The sequence below is a fragment of the Malaclemys terrapin genome, chromosome 1 (assembly GCF_027887155.1).
Source record: "Malaclemys terrapin pileata isolate rMalTer1 chromosome 1, rMalTer1.hap1, whole genome shotgun sequence".
Classification (NCBI taxonomy): Eukaryota; Metazoa; Chordata; order Testudines; family Emydidae; genus Malaclemys; species Malaclemys terrapin.
Genome location: NC_071505.1, coordinates 10,737,190 through 10,754,923, shown reverse-complemented (window position 1 = coordinate 10,754,923; position 17,734 = coordinate 10,737,190). Strand labels below are relative to the sequence as shown.

The window sequence follows — 17,734 nt, the reverse complement described above, 5'->3', positions numbered from 1 at the left end:
TCCTGGCATGATGCAGTTTATGCACCAACACTCGTTTAAAACTTTGCCTAAATTCATCATCTAAGTTATTGTTTTATTGATGTTTACAACAGGATTTTGGGTCAGTAATGAATATCCAAGTTCTGCATATGCACAGGCTACAGTCCTGCTCACCTCCTGAAAGGTACTCGGCACCCTCAATTCTTGAGGACCACAGTGGGGGTTGATGTCACTGGCTGTCCCGCGGAGCCTGGCAGAATCAGACATTGAGGTCAAAGCATTTTTCTAAGACTCAAGAGGAAGTTTGTATCAGAGCCAGGGCAAGGGCAAGAACCCAGCCTGGCATAATTCTCCATGGCGTTCAGACACCACTAGACCAGGGCATCCACTCAGATTCGTGCAGGCTCAAGTGACAGGGCTGTCCCTAATGTAATTGCACTATCCAAACCATATGCAATGGCCATACGCAAAGAACTGAAATGGAAGCTTAGGAATCCAGTCCTGCTATTGATGCCCTGCGGACAGACCCTTGCATCCGTGCAGGACCCCATTTATATAATGGGGCACCGTACTAGCCTCAGGGTCTTCCAATTGCAGTATTAGGACACTTGTCTGTATCCAGTTTGGAAGTAGGAACTGTGTCTTTCTAAAGCTTCTGTGGACTGTTGGCACATTTGGGACATACTACAAGAATTATTATTCGCTTAAACCTTCGCAATAATTGTTTAAGTACTGCCCCATCAATAGAACGATTCACTTGCTTAAGTGCTTTGCTGGATCAGGGCCAATGTGCTCAGCACATTGCAGGATCAAGCCCTCTATTGGACTATTCCCATACATAAAGTTGCTCACATGGGCAAGTGTCTCTCTGACTGGGGCCCATGGCAGGCAGTGTGGCCTAGTGAGCAATGCACTGGACTGAGACTCAAAAGCCCTGGGCTCTATTCGCAGCTCTGTCACTCTGCTGGCTGGCCTTGGGCAAGTCACTTCGCTGCTCTTTGCCTCAGTTTCCCCATTTTCTGAAAGGGGGATAATGAAACTGATCTCCTTTGTAATACACTTTGAGATCTGCTGATGAAAAATGTTATGTGTGAGTTAGGGATTGTTTATTATTATGTTTTTTAACAGCGATTATACAAATCTGGGCAGTGGGAGCTAGGTAGGGGGTCAACGAAAAAAAAGTGGAAAGGAAATACCGGTGAAATAAGTTGCTTGCTTCAGAAATCCAACTTTGTATTGTACCCTTCTTTCCTTCCCCTTTCTCCTCCCCCTCCTTCTTCATGGTATTTTTCCTTTCAGTGCCTAATTCTAGTCTTTTATTGTGTTTCTAGGAAAACCTCTTTTTTGTAATGGAATATCTAAATGGAGGAGACTTAATGTTTCATATCCAAAGCTGTCACAAGTTTGACACCGCCAGAGCAACGTAAGATGGTTTAATTGCCTTTTACTTTATAGGTCACATACTTAGTGTAATAGGGAGGTAGCGTGACCTAATGGATAAAGCATGGGGACTCAGGAGACGGGTTTTGTTTCTGGCTCTGCCAGTGGCCTGCTGTGTTAGCTTGGGCAAGCCCGTTCTCTTCTCTGTGCCTCTGTTTCCTCATCTGTAAAATAGGAGTAATGATACTGAATCTCCTTTGTAAAGCTTTTGGACCTACAGGTGAAAATTACTATATTAGGGCTTGGTATGATTACTGTCATCTGGCCTCAGCCACTGACTTTGGGCATGTCATTTCCTCTCCCTGTGCCTCTGTTTCCCCTCCCACCATTTCTCTGTCTTGTCAATGTAGCTTGTAAACTCTTCAGGACAGAGACTTTCTCTTATACTGCGTATGTACAGCACCTAGCACCATGCAGCCCCAATCGCAGTTGAGGGGTCTAGGTACAACCATAACAAAAGCACAAAGTGTACTTTCCATTTCAAGATCTTCCAGTCACGCGTAGCCTTTCATTCAGCTGATTTTTCCAGTCATGGACCAGTGGGCCCAGTCTGGCTGCTGAAGTAGGTACCTGGGCCTTTTCATACAAAGTCTGAATCATTTAATAAAGAACTAAGATGGTAGGGTTACATTGATCCACATCTCCAGGTAATCTACAGAGAAGAAGACTGTAAGACCATAGCAGAGCTTTTGACAATACACCAGGGCCCTGATTCTGTGGCTTGTTTTGGCTCCAGCCACAAAAGGGCACAGAACAGCTGCTGGGGATTTATCCAGAAAGGAGGGGTTCCCTTGGCTCTGCAGGGGTGGCTTAAGCCACCTTCCTTCCCTGCCTCTGGCAAGACACATCTTGGGGGAGGACGAGAATTGGGGGAGGACAGTGCCATTGCTGGAACACTCTGGGCCGTGCAGCAGCCCATAGGTGGCTGTTGAAAATTAGAGCAGCCCCTGGGCTGCCCTAAATTGCACTGGGAGCTGGGTAGGCCCCGGTTAGACTACAATTTTGAGAGCACAAAGGTGGCTTAAAGCTCTTCCGCCCCCCCGCGATTGTGCCGCACTTTGAATTTCAGATCTGGGCCCTGGTTCCGATCTCACTGCTACTGATGGAAATCAGGAGTAAAACCCCTGAAGTTAGTGGAGTTACAGCAGTGTAAAACTGGAGTAAACGAGAGGCTAATCAGGCCTCTGAGGCTCAGTGTCAAATGTCTGGGGACATCTTCTGGCCCTGTATGCATGTGGGCAACTCACACTGAGCCATGTTCAGCCCTGACGTAAATGAACAAACTCCCACTGTAGGGGAAATAAACCAGCCAGGATTTCCCAGTTTGATTGCTGAAAGTCTTTGCCGGCAGGAGAAGACTCTCTCCAAACTCTTAGGGTGTGTCTACACTACAGTTGGGGGGTGTCATTTCCGGCTCAGGTAGACATACGTGCCCTAGCCTAAAAACTGGATGGGGATGGGGATGTACTCTGGGCAGCTAGACTCTCCCACCTCCTGAACGGCTGCAGCTACTTTACTACTTTTACGCTGTTGCTCAATCAAATGTAGCATGTGTACATCTACCTGAGCTGGGAGTTACACCTCTCGTTGCAGTGTAGATGTTCCCTTAGAACAAGCCATTGAGCAAAAGGACTACAAAAGAATCCCATAATCTTCAGCCATTCCCAGAAGTTGAAGCTCTTTAGCTTTAGGATGACTGTGTAAGCCACATGCCCCTTTATGCAGAGATCCTGAGACCACCTACTTTGGACAAAAATAGTGTTTTACGAAAGTCTCTTGTTTTCGTCACCAAGCAGCAAAAAAGTGGGACGGGGACATGAATCCTGTCAAATCGAATGGCAAAAAGGTAAATTTATATAAAAAGTAAATACGCCAAGGGAGAATTAAAAATGTATTTAGCCACGATTGAAATAGAGGAACTGAAATAAATAAAAGTTTTTTCTAAGTCCTTATGTCAGCAAAAGATATTGTAAAAGTCAATATTGAAACACCTTAGAAATTAATTTCTATTTAAATAACAGAGCCTAATTTAAATAAAAGTTTGATTTGTTGGGTTTTTTTTTTTTAAAAAAAACCTGAATGTTGAGGACTGTGCCCCCAGCCTAGGACATTCAAGGTCTGATGAGAGGATGCAGTCGAATCCAGTGGAAATATGGTCCTAGGGTTACATTCACCTCTGGGCAGAAGGTTCCTATTTTGAGGGCTGAAGTGAAACTTAAGTGGGGTATTGGTCCTACACTGGGCTTGCGTATTGGCATGAAGTTTCACCCCAATGCAGAAATGTGCTGTGAACAAGGATCTCTAAAGAACCTTGGTAAAAAATGACTCTACAAAGGACACAAGTAGCCAGATCTGTAGCTGGTGTAAACCGATGTGGAGTAAAATTTCCAACAGCACCTAAGTGATTTAGGAGCCTACGTCCCATTTTCAAAAGTGACTTAGGCACGTAGGGGCAGATTTTCAAAGATGCCCTAAAGATGCACACGAGGCGCCTAAGAGGATTTTAAAAAGTGCTTAAGCAGGTAAGGGGCCAACTCATTGATTTCCCAAATGATTTAAATGGCAATTAGAACCAAACCCTTTAGAATATCCCACTTGGAACCTATCAGCATCTTTAGGTGCCTAAATAATCTGTCCCTTAAAAGCCAGAATCAAAAGTCAATGGAACTTGGGCTCTTAAGTGCCTAAGTCATGTTTGAAAAAGGGAGTTGGGGTCCTAAAATCACTCGGCTGCTTTTGAAGACGTTGCTTGTACTCCTTCGACTGCCCTGGAGTGATGCCAATTTACATCAACTGCGGATCTGGCCCCAAATGGAAAATTATTGTGGGGAGACATCAGTTCTGATGCATGGTCTTTTTTTTTTCCAGGTTCTATGCTGCTGAAATCATTTGTGGTCTGCAATTTCTTCATTCTAAGGGAATAATATACAGGTAGTTTTACACTTTGGAATTTAATATACGGCACAGTTAGACTTTTTCTTCAACATATTGATTTCACCTGCTAGTTTGTACTTTGTTCTTCTTACTAATATTGAATTTACAACCCGCTCTGTTTTTCATCCCTTTCGCCTACTTTATTTTGGTAAAGAGAGCTTGGAAAAGAGTCAGTCTTAGGCACCCTTTTGGGGATCCCATCCTACTTCCATTGAGGTCAATGCCCATTGTGTATTCCAAAGCCAGTTTGAGATGTTATTGACATTTACAAAGTGCCTTGCACTGAAAGATCCCAAAGACATGATTGCAAAACATGGGCCCAGTCCCTCCATTACATGTCCATTCAGAACTCCCATTGACTTCGTTAGGAGTTTTGAGTGCACCAGGAATGCATGCTTAGACCTTAAATATGGAAGGGTCACTTTGCCCTGCCACTGCAATGTAGCCACTTCTAGATTGGAAGACAGCAGCTTATATTAAAAGGGGAAAAAATTACAGTACTACTGAACTGTTCCAATAGAACTGCAAAGGGATTTTAAATAAACAAAATGTTCTTACCTACTAGGAATTTATCCAGGTCACCAAAGTTAACAATGATCCTAGTTGATGGGAAAATGACATGCGATCTTTAATGACCCAAAGTAGCTGAAAAGATAGCACCTCCACTAAAGCAAGGCTCCCTAACTCCATTGGTTCAGTACTGAATCAGATGGAAGTGCCCCCTAATTAATCACCAATGCCACACCTTCTAAATTAAGGGGAATTGTCTCCCCTTAATTTGCATCTATAACTCCAAGTGTAGCTAAATGGAATTACATCCTTGCAGAGAAAAAATACCAGTCAGCCTTCTTTTTACTGTGTCAATAGGGTTCTCACATCCTTCGCGTATAATATGGTCAGTGTTGTATATTGGAAAGTTTTTCAGAAGGATACTACAATGCTAAATGTGGACTGAGCTCAGTTTTATTTAATAGAGGGATGTGTTGGAGCAAGATGAGAGTTGCCCCTCTATGCTGAAAACTCATTCAGAAGAAATGAGGAAATGAATAGAATTGTTCAGGAATTTTTCCTCAAAATTCAATTTGAAAAAAAAATATGGATCACCCTATAAGCTGGTTGGAAAACCAGCAAAAATCAGATGGAAGATATTCAGGAGAACAACATTTAAAATTTCTGCACAAAAATTATATTGAAAAATTGAAAATCTTCTAACTTTTAACCAGCTCTTGATATAGGGAATTGGCTTCTGGGAAAGGGGATGTTCGGCTGCCTGCCGTTAGCTAATGGAGAGATTTTGAAGCCCTACCACTTTAGCTGATGACGTTACATTTTCTGTATAAGTGTTGCCTCCACAATGGTAGAATCAGAGAATATCAGGGTTAGAAGGACCTCAGGAGATCATCTAATCCAACCCCCTGCTCAAAGCAGGACCAATCCCCAAACAGATATTTTTACCCCAGTTCCCTAAATGGCCCCCTCAAGGATTGAGCTCACAACCCTGGGTTTAGCAGGCCAATGCTCAAACCACTGAGTTATCCCTCCCCCCCATGACCAACATGATAGTTTGAGCCCTGGTCTATACTGGGGGGGCGGGGATCGATCTAAGTTACGCAACTTCAGCTACAAAAAGCAACAGAGGGTCCTGTGGCACCTTTGAGACTAACAGAAGTATTGGGAGCATAAGCTTTCGTGGGTAAGAACCTCACTTCTTGCATCTGAAGAAGTGAGGTTCTTACCCATGAAAGCTTATGCTCCCAATACTTCTGTTAGTCTCAAAGGTGCCACAGGACCCTCTGTTGCTTTTTACAGATTCAGACTAACACGGCTACCCCTCTGAAACTTCAGCTACGTGAATAACATAGCTGAAGTCGACGTACTTAGATCGACTTACCATGGTGTCTTCACCGCGGTGAGTCAACTGCTGCCACTCCCCCGTCGACTCTGCCTCTACCTCTCGCGGCGCTGGAATACAGGAGTCGACGGGAGAGTGCTCAGGGGTCGATTTATCACGTCTAGACTAGACACGATAAATCAATCCCCACTGGATCGCTCGCTGCCCACCAATCCGGTGGGTAGTGTAGAAATACCCTTAGATGTCCCTAGAGGAAGCACTACCAACAATATTTCAGCATGTAAACAGCACAGCCTGCTGTGATTAGAGCTGACTGGGGACTTTGTGACAAAACTTTTTGTTGTTGTTGTTGGAAAATGCCAATTTGTTAAGACCGACATGTTGACAAAACATTCGTCAGGCAGGTTTCTGAGGTCCAGAATGAAATTGCTGGTCAAAATGAGAGAGAACCACACTAGGTGGTTCTCTCTCAGTAGTCAGGACACCCATCTGGGATGTGGGAGACCTAGTTTGAAACCCCTGCTCCTCCTGACAGGGACTAATGACTTGAACTTGGGTCTCTTACAACCCTAGTGAGTGCTCTGATCACCAGGGTATTCGCTAGCTAATTGGCAGTCAACTGAGATCTTTCTGTTTCGTTTTGTTTTCACACAAAAAACCCTGCCAGACATCATGGGCTTGTTCCACATTGGAACCTCAAAATGTTTCACAAAATGGAATTCTTCTTTTCCATCAGTTCTATTCAGGAGATATGTACGAATTTTGAAGGTGTCGTTGTGTGTTTTCTGAATTATTTTTCAAAAGTAGTCTAATGAATAAGTTATTTATTCATTTTTTAATCTGAATGTAGGTCATTATTATTAAGAATGTCTGGATCCCTCTTAATTTCCAAGATCTGACACATTTTAAGGAAATATTGGGATGCAAACACCAAGGACACAAAACTGGATTTACAATGGACAAACTATGGGCCTAAAGCCATGGGCCTAATTCTCAACTACACAAAGGCTACTGCACACCACTCTAGCAGTGTAAAAGGGCCTTTAAATGCCACTTCACATTCTGAGAGCAGTGCAAAGTGCCTCAGGCCCAGCCTGTTTACCGACAGATGTAATGGGTCTGATTCTCTTTTACATTAAGGTCACTTTACAGTGACTTTATATTTATACCCTTTTAAAAGTCCCTTTACATGACTCAGGCCTCGGCCACACTGCCACTTACAGCACTGAAACTTTCTTCGCTCAGGGGTGTGAAAAAAGACCCCCCGGAGTGATGCAAGTTTCAGCGTAGTGTAGATGGTGCACCAGCGCTGGGAGCTACTCCCCTTGTGGAGGTGGTTCTCCCAGCGCTGGAGCCGTGACTACACAGCCACGACAGCACTTTAACCTTGGTTCTGTAGACATACCCTAGAGGAGCATAAAGTAGCCTCAGGCTAAATGAGGATCAGACCCAACACCAGGGTTTCTTTAATGTAAACTAACCTTGCCAGCAATCAGTAAATATTTGAGCTGGTTGGAAAACAAATTTTCTGTCCTGTGAAAAATTGTGAGCTTTTGGGGGGGGGGAAATTGTTCAAAATTGGGACGGGACCAAAAGCCAAACTTTTACATTTTTCATTGTTTCATTTTGTTTCAATGAATTTGAATCACTTTGTTTTGATTTTGACCCTTTGCATTTATTTATTTTTATAAAGTCACGTTTCAAAATGAAAAACCAAAGCTTTTCCTTCAGACACTATCAAGAGGAGAGGATTCAACATTTTCTAAATGTTTTCCCCCATTTTTTCTAAACAAAATTGAATCAGACTTGATCTAATTTAACACACACAAAAAGTCAGTTTTGTGTAAACAGTGTTTTCTGATGGAGAAGAGTTACGATGAAAGTTTTTTTGCCCAGCTCTAGTAAATATCCAGGGCCTGATTCCCTACTCTTTTGCACCTTGTGTAGCCAAATACCCCTCTGCCAAATGGATGTCAAATCCTATCAGTCTGATTTGCCTTCTCTTAGCACAGTTGTAAATGACTAGACAAGGTATGGGGAATCAGGCTGCCAGTTTTGTGTGTGTATATAACAAACAGGGATTACATTTAGTTCCTAAATAAAAGGGCATGGCAACAATGGGGAGTGGAAAGGGCTATTAAAATCAGTCTTGTGGCTCATGTTCCCTAAGACGACAATAGCTGGCCTTTGGAGTAATGACTGAACGTGTGGGAACTAGACTGAACTAGTTCTTTACAGGCCAATTGACCTTCCAGTGCTCTGGTAAAAATTAGTTGTTAAATTATCACCTTATAAAATGAGGACGCAAGCGGATCATTGAAAGAAAATCAGAAAATTCTCAGAAGCAACAATGTTTACTGAAACCAAAATCAGTTTATTTCAAGGTTAGTCATGAAGTGTAAACATGGTAACAGAAATTACAATTGAATGACTTGTTTACAAACAACTTGCCCATTAAAACAAAAGATTTGACTCACATCATTCTTCTTATTCGTTATTAGTATTCATGTGGGAGCAGTTTACATAATCTCTATTGACCAATGCCGGTGATTACGTCAATACGAGAGCAATATCACTGGCATTAAGCTAAGAAGATGCTATCCAGCATCTGAATGTGTCTTATTTTTATTCCAGCCCTTTGGTGCTTTTGAGAATTTTACTGAAAGTTCTTAGTAGAGCTGGATGAAAAGCATGGGGGAGGAGGATGTGAGTTTGCAGAATATCAATAGTTTTTGGCGGAAATTTCAATACCAAAAAATGTTGGCCAAAAAGCAAAATATGTTTGCTGAAATACAAAATATTTTGATTTGGAAATGCTGCCCTGATGACTCGTGTGAGTTGTAGTTCAGGTAGCACATGCTGCCCTTCTTCTCTACAGGCATTTTCCCGGATCTGACTACATCTCCCCTCTGAATTTTAATAAACAGCCTGGGTTTTAATTGGCTGAAGCATGTTCAACGTTTGTCCCTTGAGCCAATAAAACTGTAGCTGATCAATGATGGAGGTGGGGGCAAGTGATACTGTTCTTTGTTTCCATCTGTCAGACAAAACAACGTCACAGAATGGGATTAATCTCTTTCGTGTAACAGAAATAAAGTCAGTGAAGTTGGGAATGATGACAACATGAATATCTGCCGCTTGGAGAGTGAACGCAACTGTTGCCTCTATATTTCTTGTTGGTCAATGTCTCGCCTTTTATCCTGGCAGCAGGAGACTATTATCCTGTGACAATGTTTTCTTCTCTTGATAGTATGGTCCCTATTTTTAAACGTAGGTGCTTTGTCTGGGATTTTCAATGGCGCCTCAACTGAATGGGATTTGAATGCCTAACTCCCTTTTCTTTCCTTCGATAAATCCCAGTCTTTAATAGGAGTCCAAGGAGGCTCATGTTTGACTACTCAGAGAGAGTGCTCTAAATTTTCAAAAGCAACTAAGGCCATTTCTACACTAACACTTATGTCGGCAAAATTGATGTCACTCAGGGGTGTGAAAAAAACACATCCCGGAGTGACATCAATGTTGCCGGCATAAGTGGTAGTGTGCACAAGTGCTATGTTGGCAGGAGAGCTTCTCCCACTGATATAGCTACAACCACTTGCTGGGGGTGGTTTAATTATGTTGATGGGAGAGCTCTCTCCCGTCGGCATCGAGCAGCTACACGAGAGACCTTACAGTAGCACAGCTGAATCGGTACAGGTGTGCCGCTGTAAGGTCTCTAGTGTAGATATAGCCTAAGTAACTTTGGTTGCCTTTATTTTTGGGCTGCTCAATTTGAAACATGTTCTGATTTTCAGAAGGCTCTGAGTAGCCACCCATTGGAAGTCAGGCCCCTTTCAAGGTGCCTCAGATGGGGTGCCCAGAATTACAAGTCACTTCTATATGCAGTATTGTTGTAGCTGTGCCGGTCCCATGATATTACAGAGACAAGGTGGGTGAGGTAACATCTTTTATTGGACCAACTTCTGTTGGTGGGAGAGACAAACTTTCATGCTTCTCCAGAGCTCTTCTTCAGGTCTGGGAAATGTACTCGGAGTGTCACTGCTAAACAGTCAGGTGGAATAGATTGCATAAGTAAGCACATATTTCAAGGGACCATTCAAGGTAAAGTGGCTAAATCACATGCTTAAGGGCCTGCTGGCGCATGTGAGTGCAGAAGAATGTGCTCTTTAGAAAACCACGTGAAAATTGGTCCCTGTGACTGAATCACTATTTTATCAGCCGTAACTTGAAGTTTAGGTCAGCTCTGGAGACGAACCCAGAAGAAGCCATCGCCCCATTTCTCCTTTCAGGGGTCGTTCCTGTGTGGGCACCTCTTTGTTCTGTGTTGATGTGTGTGATTCATTGGCTGGCTGGCTTTTTATTTCCCCCATACACATTTTTCTCTCCAAGCTCTCGGCTTCCCGCAGCAGCCTGCAGAATCTGCAGCCTCAGAGGAGAGCTTTGCAGTAGTGTGTGAAGGACTTATGTAAATACTTCAGCTTCAGCTAGTGCAGCCCGGGGAGGGAAAAGATGATGGATGTTCTACTTATGTTCTGGGGAACTCCCAGCCATTGCGAAGCCAGCTTGGCTGCAGCTTCCCTGCAATTGTTTTTTGGGCTAGCTAGATCAAAGCTAGCTGTGGTATAGGTCCATGTGCGGCAGCACACATGCCTCTCTAACTGCAGTGTAGATATACCCGTTGAGGCTAGCACCGGAATTCGATTTTGGGGACAGGACTTGTGGCCTTTGTCTCAGTCTCCATGAATTCCTAATATCCCTCCCTGTCCCCAAGAGCAGAGCTGCTTATACCGCTATTTAACATGGATGTTGCAGGGCTGCCAAATGAGAAAGAAGGTGTAAAAAAAACCCTCCTCCTTGTACCCTGGCTCCGCAGCCAGGTAAAAACTACAGCCCATGTGCTTCCCTGAGTGCAAGGTGTGCATCTTCCTTGTGTGCCCTGGGGGTCAACGCAGCCCAAAGGGGGCGGGGTGAGGCTGTGTTCTTGCCCCTCCTACACAGGCAATTTCATTCTTGGAGCCTCTGAGCAGGCAGGACAGCTCTATGCTGCTCCCTGTTAAACTTCACAACCCCCTTCCAAGGCATGGTAGGTACAGTAACTATTTAGAAGCCCATATGACAGGTGAGGAAATGGGAGTAGAGTAGACAGGGTGAACTCACTGAGTTGGCTGTAGAGATTGCTGGGGTCAGGATGGAGACCTTGACCTCCCTCTTGTGTTCTCAAATCACCAAATCTTGCCACTGGCCCATTGCAAGAACATATGTTATGTACTATTATAGATGCGCTTACGCCGCTGGATAACATTTCCATAGGAGATGTTTACTTTGCTCTTCTCTTGCAGAGATTTGAAGCTGGATAACGTTCTGTTAGACAAGGACGGGCATATCAAAATCGCTGACTTTGGGATGTGTAAGGAGAACATGTTTGAAGATGCAAAGACAAGCACTTTCTGTGGAACCCCTGATTACATTGCTCCCGAGGTAGGTATGACCTGAACTTAGGTCAAATCTGTTCTCAGTCCGACCTGCACGAAGCCCACCAATGTCAATGAGGTTGCGCTGTTGTTACTGAAAGCATAATGTAGCCCAGGGGTTGCATCATTTTCTTTGAGGAAACAGACAATGTTTAATCACTTGCAGGGCTGCATGAAAAGTATATAAAAAGGAGTGGCCAACCTGAGCCTGAGAAGGAGCCAGAATTTACCAATGTACATTGCCAAAGAGACACAGTAATACATCAGAAGCCCCCCATCAGCTCCCCCCACCCTGCTTCCAGCGCCTCCCACCCACCAGCAGCCCTGCCAGTCAGTGCCTCTCCCTCCCTCCCCGCACCTCCTGATCAGCTGTTTTGTGGCATGTAGGAGGCTGGGGGGGAGGAGTGAGGGCACAGCAGGCTCAGGGGAGGGCACGGGAAGGATTGGAGTGGCGGCAGGGCCTATGGCAGAGCCAGGGGTTGAGCAGTGAGCACCCCCCGGCACACTGGAAAGTTGGCGCCTGTAGCTCCAGCCCCGGAGTCGGTGCTTATACAATAGGATGACCAGACAGCAAATGTGAAAAATTGGGACAGGGGATGGGGGGAAACAGGAGCCTATATAAGAAAAAGACCCAAAAATCAGGACTGTCCCTGTAAAATCAGGACATCCGGTCATCTACTATACAAGGAGCCTCATATTAACTTCTGAAGAGCCGCATGTGGTTCCGGAGTCACAGGTTGGCCACCCCTGGTATATAAGGTTCTTGCGAATGGTTCCCCTAGTTAGAAACTGGATTTCAGTTTGGCTTGTTGGTCCCTTTATTGCTCTCTGTGAACATAGGTGCTGACTCCATGGGTGGCTGAATCAAGAAATGAGATTTGATCTGTGATTAAATGGAATTCATTGCAGGCAGTAGCTGTTTATAAAGGCAGGTCATCCAATCCGGCGACAGAAATGCCATGCGATTAAAGTGACCCGTCGCGAAACTCAACAGAAAATCCTGAATAGTTGATTGAATACTCCCTAATTTCAATGGGATTTAAGCCCATGCTTAAAGTTAAGCATGGGTTGAAAGGGCTTTCCAAAATAGGGATGGACTCACACATGCTTCAGTGCTTCCTGAATCAGGGTCTTTGCTGAGTAGTAGTGTTAACGTGACTGGGCCCTAAATAAGGCCCAGTACAAGCTTATGAATCACAACTGGTTTTTCATATAAATATATAGGGACTCTCACTTATACCAGGGTCAATCTGAAGTCAGTGTGCCCAGTTCTCCCTTATAGTCCCAAGGGGGCAGAAACAGCCCCTGGGAAATACCCCAGTATAAGTAGCCACCTTGTCCTATGTATGGTGCACGACATGGGCAGTGAGGGGATATCGGGGGAGTGGTCACTGTGCTTTCACTGTTTTCAGTTGCCTTTGGTTCCTAGATGGGACTGGGGAAAACTTAACATTACTTACCCCGAGGCTGCTCTAAAGTGTATTGGGCTGGGATAAAGGGAGACACAAAGGTGGCTTAAGGTCCCCTCTGTTCCTGCACTCCTCCTTGTCCTCTTCTCCTTCATCAGGATGCATCAGCTAATGTGCTGTGTATAGAGACCAGAATCTGGTCTTAGTGTGCCCTGACTGATGTAGCCTGGTACAGGAGTGCCGGAAGCTCTCTAGAAGTGTGGGGGGGGAGCCCACCGGTGCCCAAACCATGGCCCTGCCCCCTGCTCCGCCTCTTCCCCTGAGGTCGCACCCCACTCTGCCTCTTCCCCCTGAGGCCATGTTCCACCCCTTCCTCTGAGGCCCCACCCTCACTCCGCCCCTTCCCCTGAGGCCCTGTCCTTACTCCATCTCTTCTCCCAAGGCCCTGCCCCCACAATGCCTCTTTCTCCTGCCCTCACCCTGTTCTGGCACGCCTGGCCTTGTGGTTGATCTGAGTGCGTGCAGATTCCAGCTGAAAGCAGACACAGATCTTACTGGGGAGAGACTTTGACTAATTTAGCAGCAAGCCAAATGTTTCTCAGGAAGGAAGAGAACCCAAGAGCCCTCAATGCATCATGCCTGGCATCGCTCTGAAATCCATTTCTTTGCCTTTCAAGATCCCGTTCCCCGAGTTTAGTGTTTTCGTGATGGATATCGGTGCTTGCCAGATGGCTTTTAAAGGCTTTGTTTTCCCCCACGCTGTATTTCGTCAGTCTTTTACTGCACTCCGGGGACCTGATTCTGATCTCAGCGGTAGTCGTGCAATTCAGGAGCCGCTCTGTTGAAGTCATTGGAACGACGCCGGCGGGCATGAGATCACAATCAAGTCCCCAGTGGCTTTTATTCAGCTTCAGCATTCTTTTAAAGACATCTTTTTCTGATCCTAAACCAGAGCCACGGTCTCCAAGAGATAATCCATTATCTGCGATTTCACTTAATGCAAGCTGGAGAGGCCAGGCGCTTTAATCTCGGCACCATCATTTACTTTAGAACTTCAGCCAGTGCATAGAAAAACCTTTTCCTTACAAACTGAAAGAACTGGTGGAGTTGATTAATCATCTTTCAAGCCAAGTAACAGACTTTTTCCAGCATTTCAGCACAGCTGCCTATTCCAGTTATTTGTATTGCGGTAGTGCCTGGAGTTTCTAACTGAGACTGGGGCCACATTGTTCTATGTGCTGTACTAACCTGGTCCTAAAGAGCTTACAAGCTAAGTAGAAAAGACAGATGGAGGGTGGGAAGGGAAACAGACACAAAGGTAAAGTGACATGCCCAAGGTCACATAGCAGGTCAGTAGCAGAGCGAGGAATAGAGCCCAGGTATCCTGACTCCCACACCAGTGCCCTGTTCCCCGGACCACATTGCTTCAGCCATCAGCGGCTCTGTCTGCACTTATAAGAATAATTGTCTTCTGTGGTGTTAATCATCTCCACCGTTAGCTGTTTATAGCTACAGCAACTCTAGCATACCGGGTCAGATTGTAATCAGCCCCTGTGCTGAAGAGCATAGGGGAGAAGCCGCAATGAACTTCCCCTCCATTTCTTGAGCCCCTTAATATGGGCAAGTTACAGTGGGCAGTAGCTGTCTGAAAAAGGGTGGAAAGGGGAGAGGTGAGGGCTGGACTAGGGCCCTAGAGGGAACTTCCTGAAAGGTGATGTCGTTTCCTCAGAGCCCCCAGGAAGAATTCTGGCTGACTCTCCCAGAGTTCCTTGCAGGGGGCAGCTCCGGGATGGCCACTGCAGACTGAATGTAGCTCATGCTATATAGGTACAATTGCATTTGAGGCTCAACCCAGCAATCTGACTCTGGTAAAATGCCCATTGATTTATCATGTCTCTATCCCACTTCTGGCATTGGAATGCTGTCATGTGGCCCTATCTCACTGGCCTCAATGGGAGATTTACCTTCGTAAAGTCTACAGGATAGAGCCCTTACAATTCAAACAATGAATGCCGGCAAGCCCACACCTGTGTCTTTTGCCACCTGCCAAATTGCTCACACTCAAGGGCATTCTACCTTGGCCTTGCTCACTCACAACTGGGCATGGGGTTATATTCTTCTTGCTCTGGCTCGTCTCGAGAAAAGGGTCATTTCTGGGCTCCAGGCAATCACCCAGATTCTGGCTACATGGGAGTTACTCCAGATGTAAATGAGAGCAGATCTGGACCAATCATATCACAATAGGTTTGCCGGGCCAAATTCTGCTCTCAGTTCCATCGTTGTAAACGCATTGCCTTCAATATGGCCATGTGATAGCCCGTAACATGAAGCTTAGTTTATGCACTATTAGTAGGTGAGTGAAATTCCCTCTGTGCTGTCCCATTCCTTTCCTGGGTAACTTAGAGCAGTGGTTCTCAAATTTTTGTACTGGGGACCCCTTTCACACAGCAAGCCTCTGAGTGCAGCCCCTCTTATAAATTAAAAACACTTTTTTAATATATTTAACACCATTATAAATGCTGGATGCAAAGCGGGGTTTGGGGTGGAGGCTGACAGCTCGCGACCCCCCATGTAATAACCTCGCGATCCCCTAAGGGGTCCCGACCCCCAGTTTGAGAATCCCTGAGTTAGAGTGATTCCACCACACCACCACACCAGAGGATAGCTTGTAAAATTACAACTGGGGTCTAGTGAACACATTAAAGATCCCATGTAGCTGCTTACAGCAAACCTTACAAGACACCGCACTCGACTATTACGCGATGATGTTTGCACCTCCTGCTGTGGAAATTGAACCCTGTTTGAACAGGGATTTGGGAACCAAGAAGTTTTTGAGTCATCATTGCAAACAAGCTGTCAGAGGCATTCCCTTCTGTGAATCAAAAATCTATCCAGTACAGCGATAAACCGTGGAGTGAAATGAAACCCTTGTTCATTAAGGTGCAGCTGACAGAGGCTTTATGCATTGGTGTAGAGCTGAAGTACGGATAGTGCATGGATAGGCAACTTTCTGGCCAGTTGCACATTAACGTAATTACTAACGTTGTCAGTGGTAAAAGAGAAAATAACAAGAACAAGAAACCTAACAAAACTCTGTAAAAACGACTGGATGATTGTGGACACTTGAGCACATTATTTTATTTTTAAACTTTATTCTGGCGGTTTTGATTTTGATTTCTCAAAATGTCAGATGCTATTGGACCACGTTGAAGACCAGAGGTTTAAACTTGTTCACCTAGTGAACTACATCCTAACAACCAGGCCAGACTAGTGTCTCTGACCCATTGCACCACCTTTGCATTGATACTTCCTAGCATGCGGGAACCCCCACCCAGCATAGAGCCAGCAGAGTTGCTTCCTGTTACTGCTTCCCTGCAGACCCTAGTGCTGGGGGAGGTGGGTGTCGGGATGGGCAAGAGGACTGGCAGAGCACAAAGTCAGCTGGCATATGGTCCTTAGGGAATAACACACTGGTGCATTTTAGAGCAGCCCCATGGCTTCTCTAAACTGGTCCAATTCAAGGGCAAAGACTCAGGCTATTGGAACAGAATAACAAGTTCCCTACTAGCCAACACACACATACATTTTGCTTCACCCACTATTAACTGGATGTAACAGAAGTAGGTCCATAATCTATTGGTTACCTCTCCCCCACTGACTGCCACCCCTCCTAATAAAGATCCTATTCACAATTGCACAACATCCCTGTGGGAATTACAACAATTACATTACATGCAGCTAGGCTGGCTCCTTCCTTCTTATCATCACCTGCTTCCCCAGGCCTCAGGGCTTTTCTTTATAATGAAGAGCATGGATGTCTGTAGAAGAAGCTAGTAACTAGGTGGGGCTAACATCATATGACCTGCTCTCTGTGGGCTACCAGAAAGTGATTCACAGACCACAGTCTGAGGAACACTGGTATAGACTACTAATCAGTTCCAAATTCAGTTCTTTAAAATGCAGCTCTGATTAATTAAATAAGCCCCACAATGCACCTCACAAGCTGGGTTTTTCTTTAAATGATGGAACTCACAAGTCTGAGGTGATTTTTTTTTTTTTCTGATGAATTTTGCAAAAGAATCTGGCTCAGGCACGACTTCCCATGTTGCAACTCCACAGTTTAGCTCCGTGTTTGTAAGCAGAAAAACAGCAGGGTTTATAATGTAACTTTAGCACACCTTTAACTGCTAGCCATGTGTCTATTTTTGCTGCAGCAAATTGCACTAGTCTTCTACCGTTGCAGGAAAGTGAACTGCGTAGTAAAATTATACTTGCTAGCGACAGCTTTTCAGGCATAGATTTCAAAGGTGGGTACATATTGTTATCCCTGTTTTTTGTAACTAAGGAAACTGAGGCACAGATAGATTAAGTGATTTGCCCAAAGTCATACAGTAGCTTGTTGGCAAACCCAGGTCTTCTGACCCACAGGCTGGTTCCCCATCCACTTGATGATGCTGATGATGATGCCAATTAATTGCTTTCTCCAAATCCTTGGTCCAAATCCTCCGCTGCATCCCAGCTCTGGGTGCAACTTGTGGAAAAGACATGGGGCAAAAGGGTCTTTACATCACCTTTTTGTCCCTGATTCCATTAGTGGCCACGGACCAATTAAAGAAGCCTCAGGGAAGTCCCTGACTTATACCCAGCAG

General features: G+C 45.0%; 1 protein-coding gene across 3 annotated transcripts in view; it reads left to right on the top strand.

The window, feature by feature from the left end:
- Positions 1-17,734, top strand: part of PRKCQ (protein kinase C theta) — a 93,084-nt gene that overhangs the window by 66,366 nt on the left and 8,984 nt on the right. For all 3 annotated transcript variants that reach the window (XM_054016108.1, XM_054016099.1, XM_054016117.1), the window contains 3 exons: positions 1,311-1,402; positions 4,288-4,350; positions 11,545-11,683. In XM_054016108.1, the coding sequence (XP_053872083.1) occupies positions 1,311-1,402; positions 4,288-4,350; positions 11,545-11,683 (294 nt within the window). The remainder of the gene's footprint in view (positions 1-1,310; positions 1,403-4,287; positions 4,351-11,544; positions 11,684-17,734) is intronic.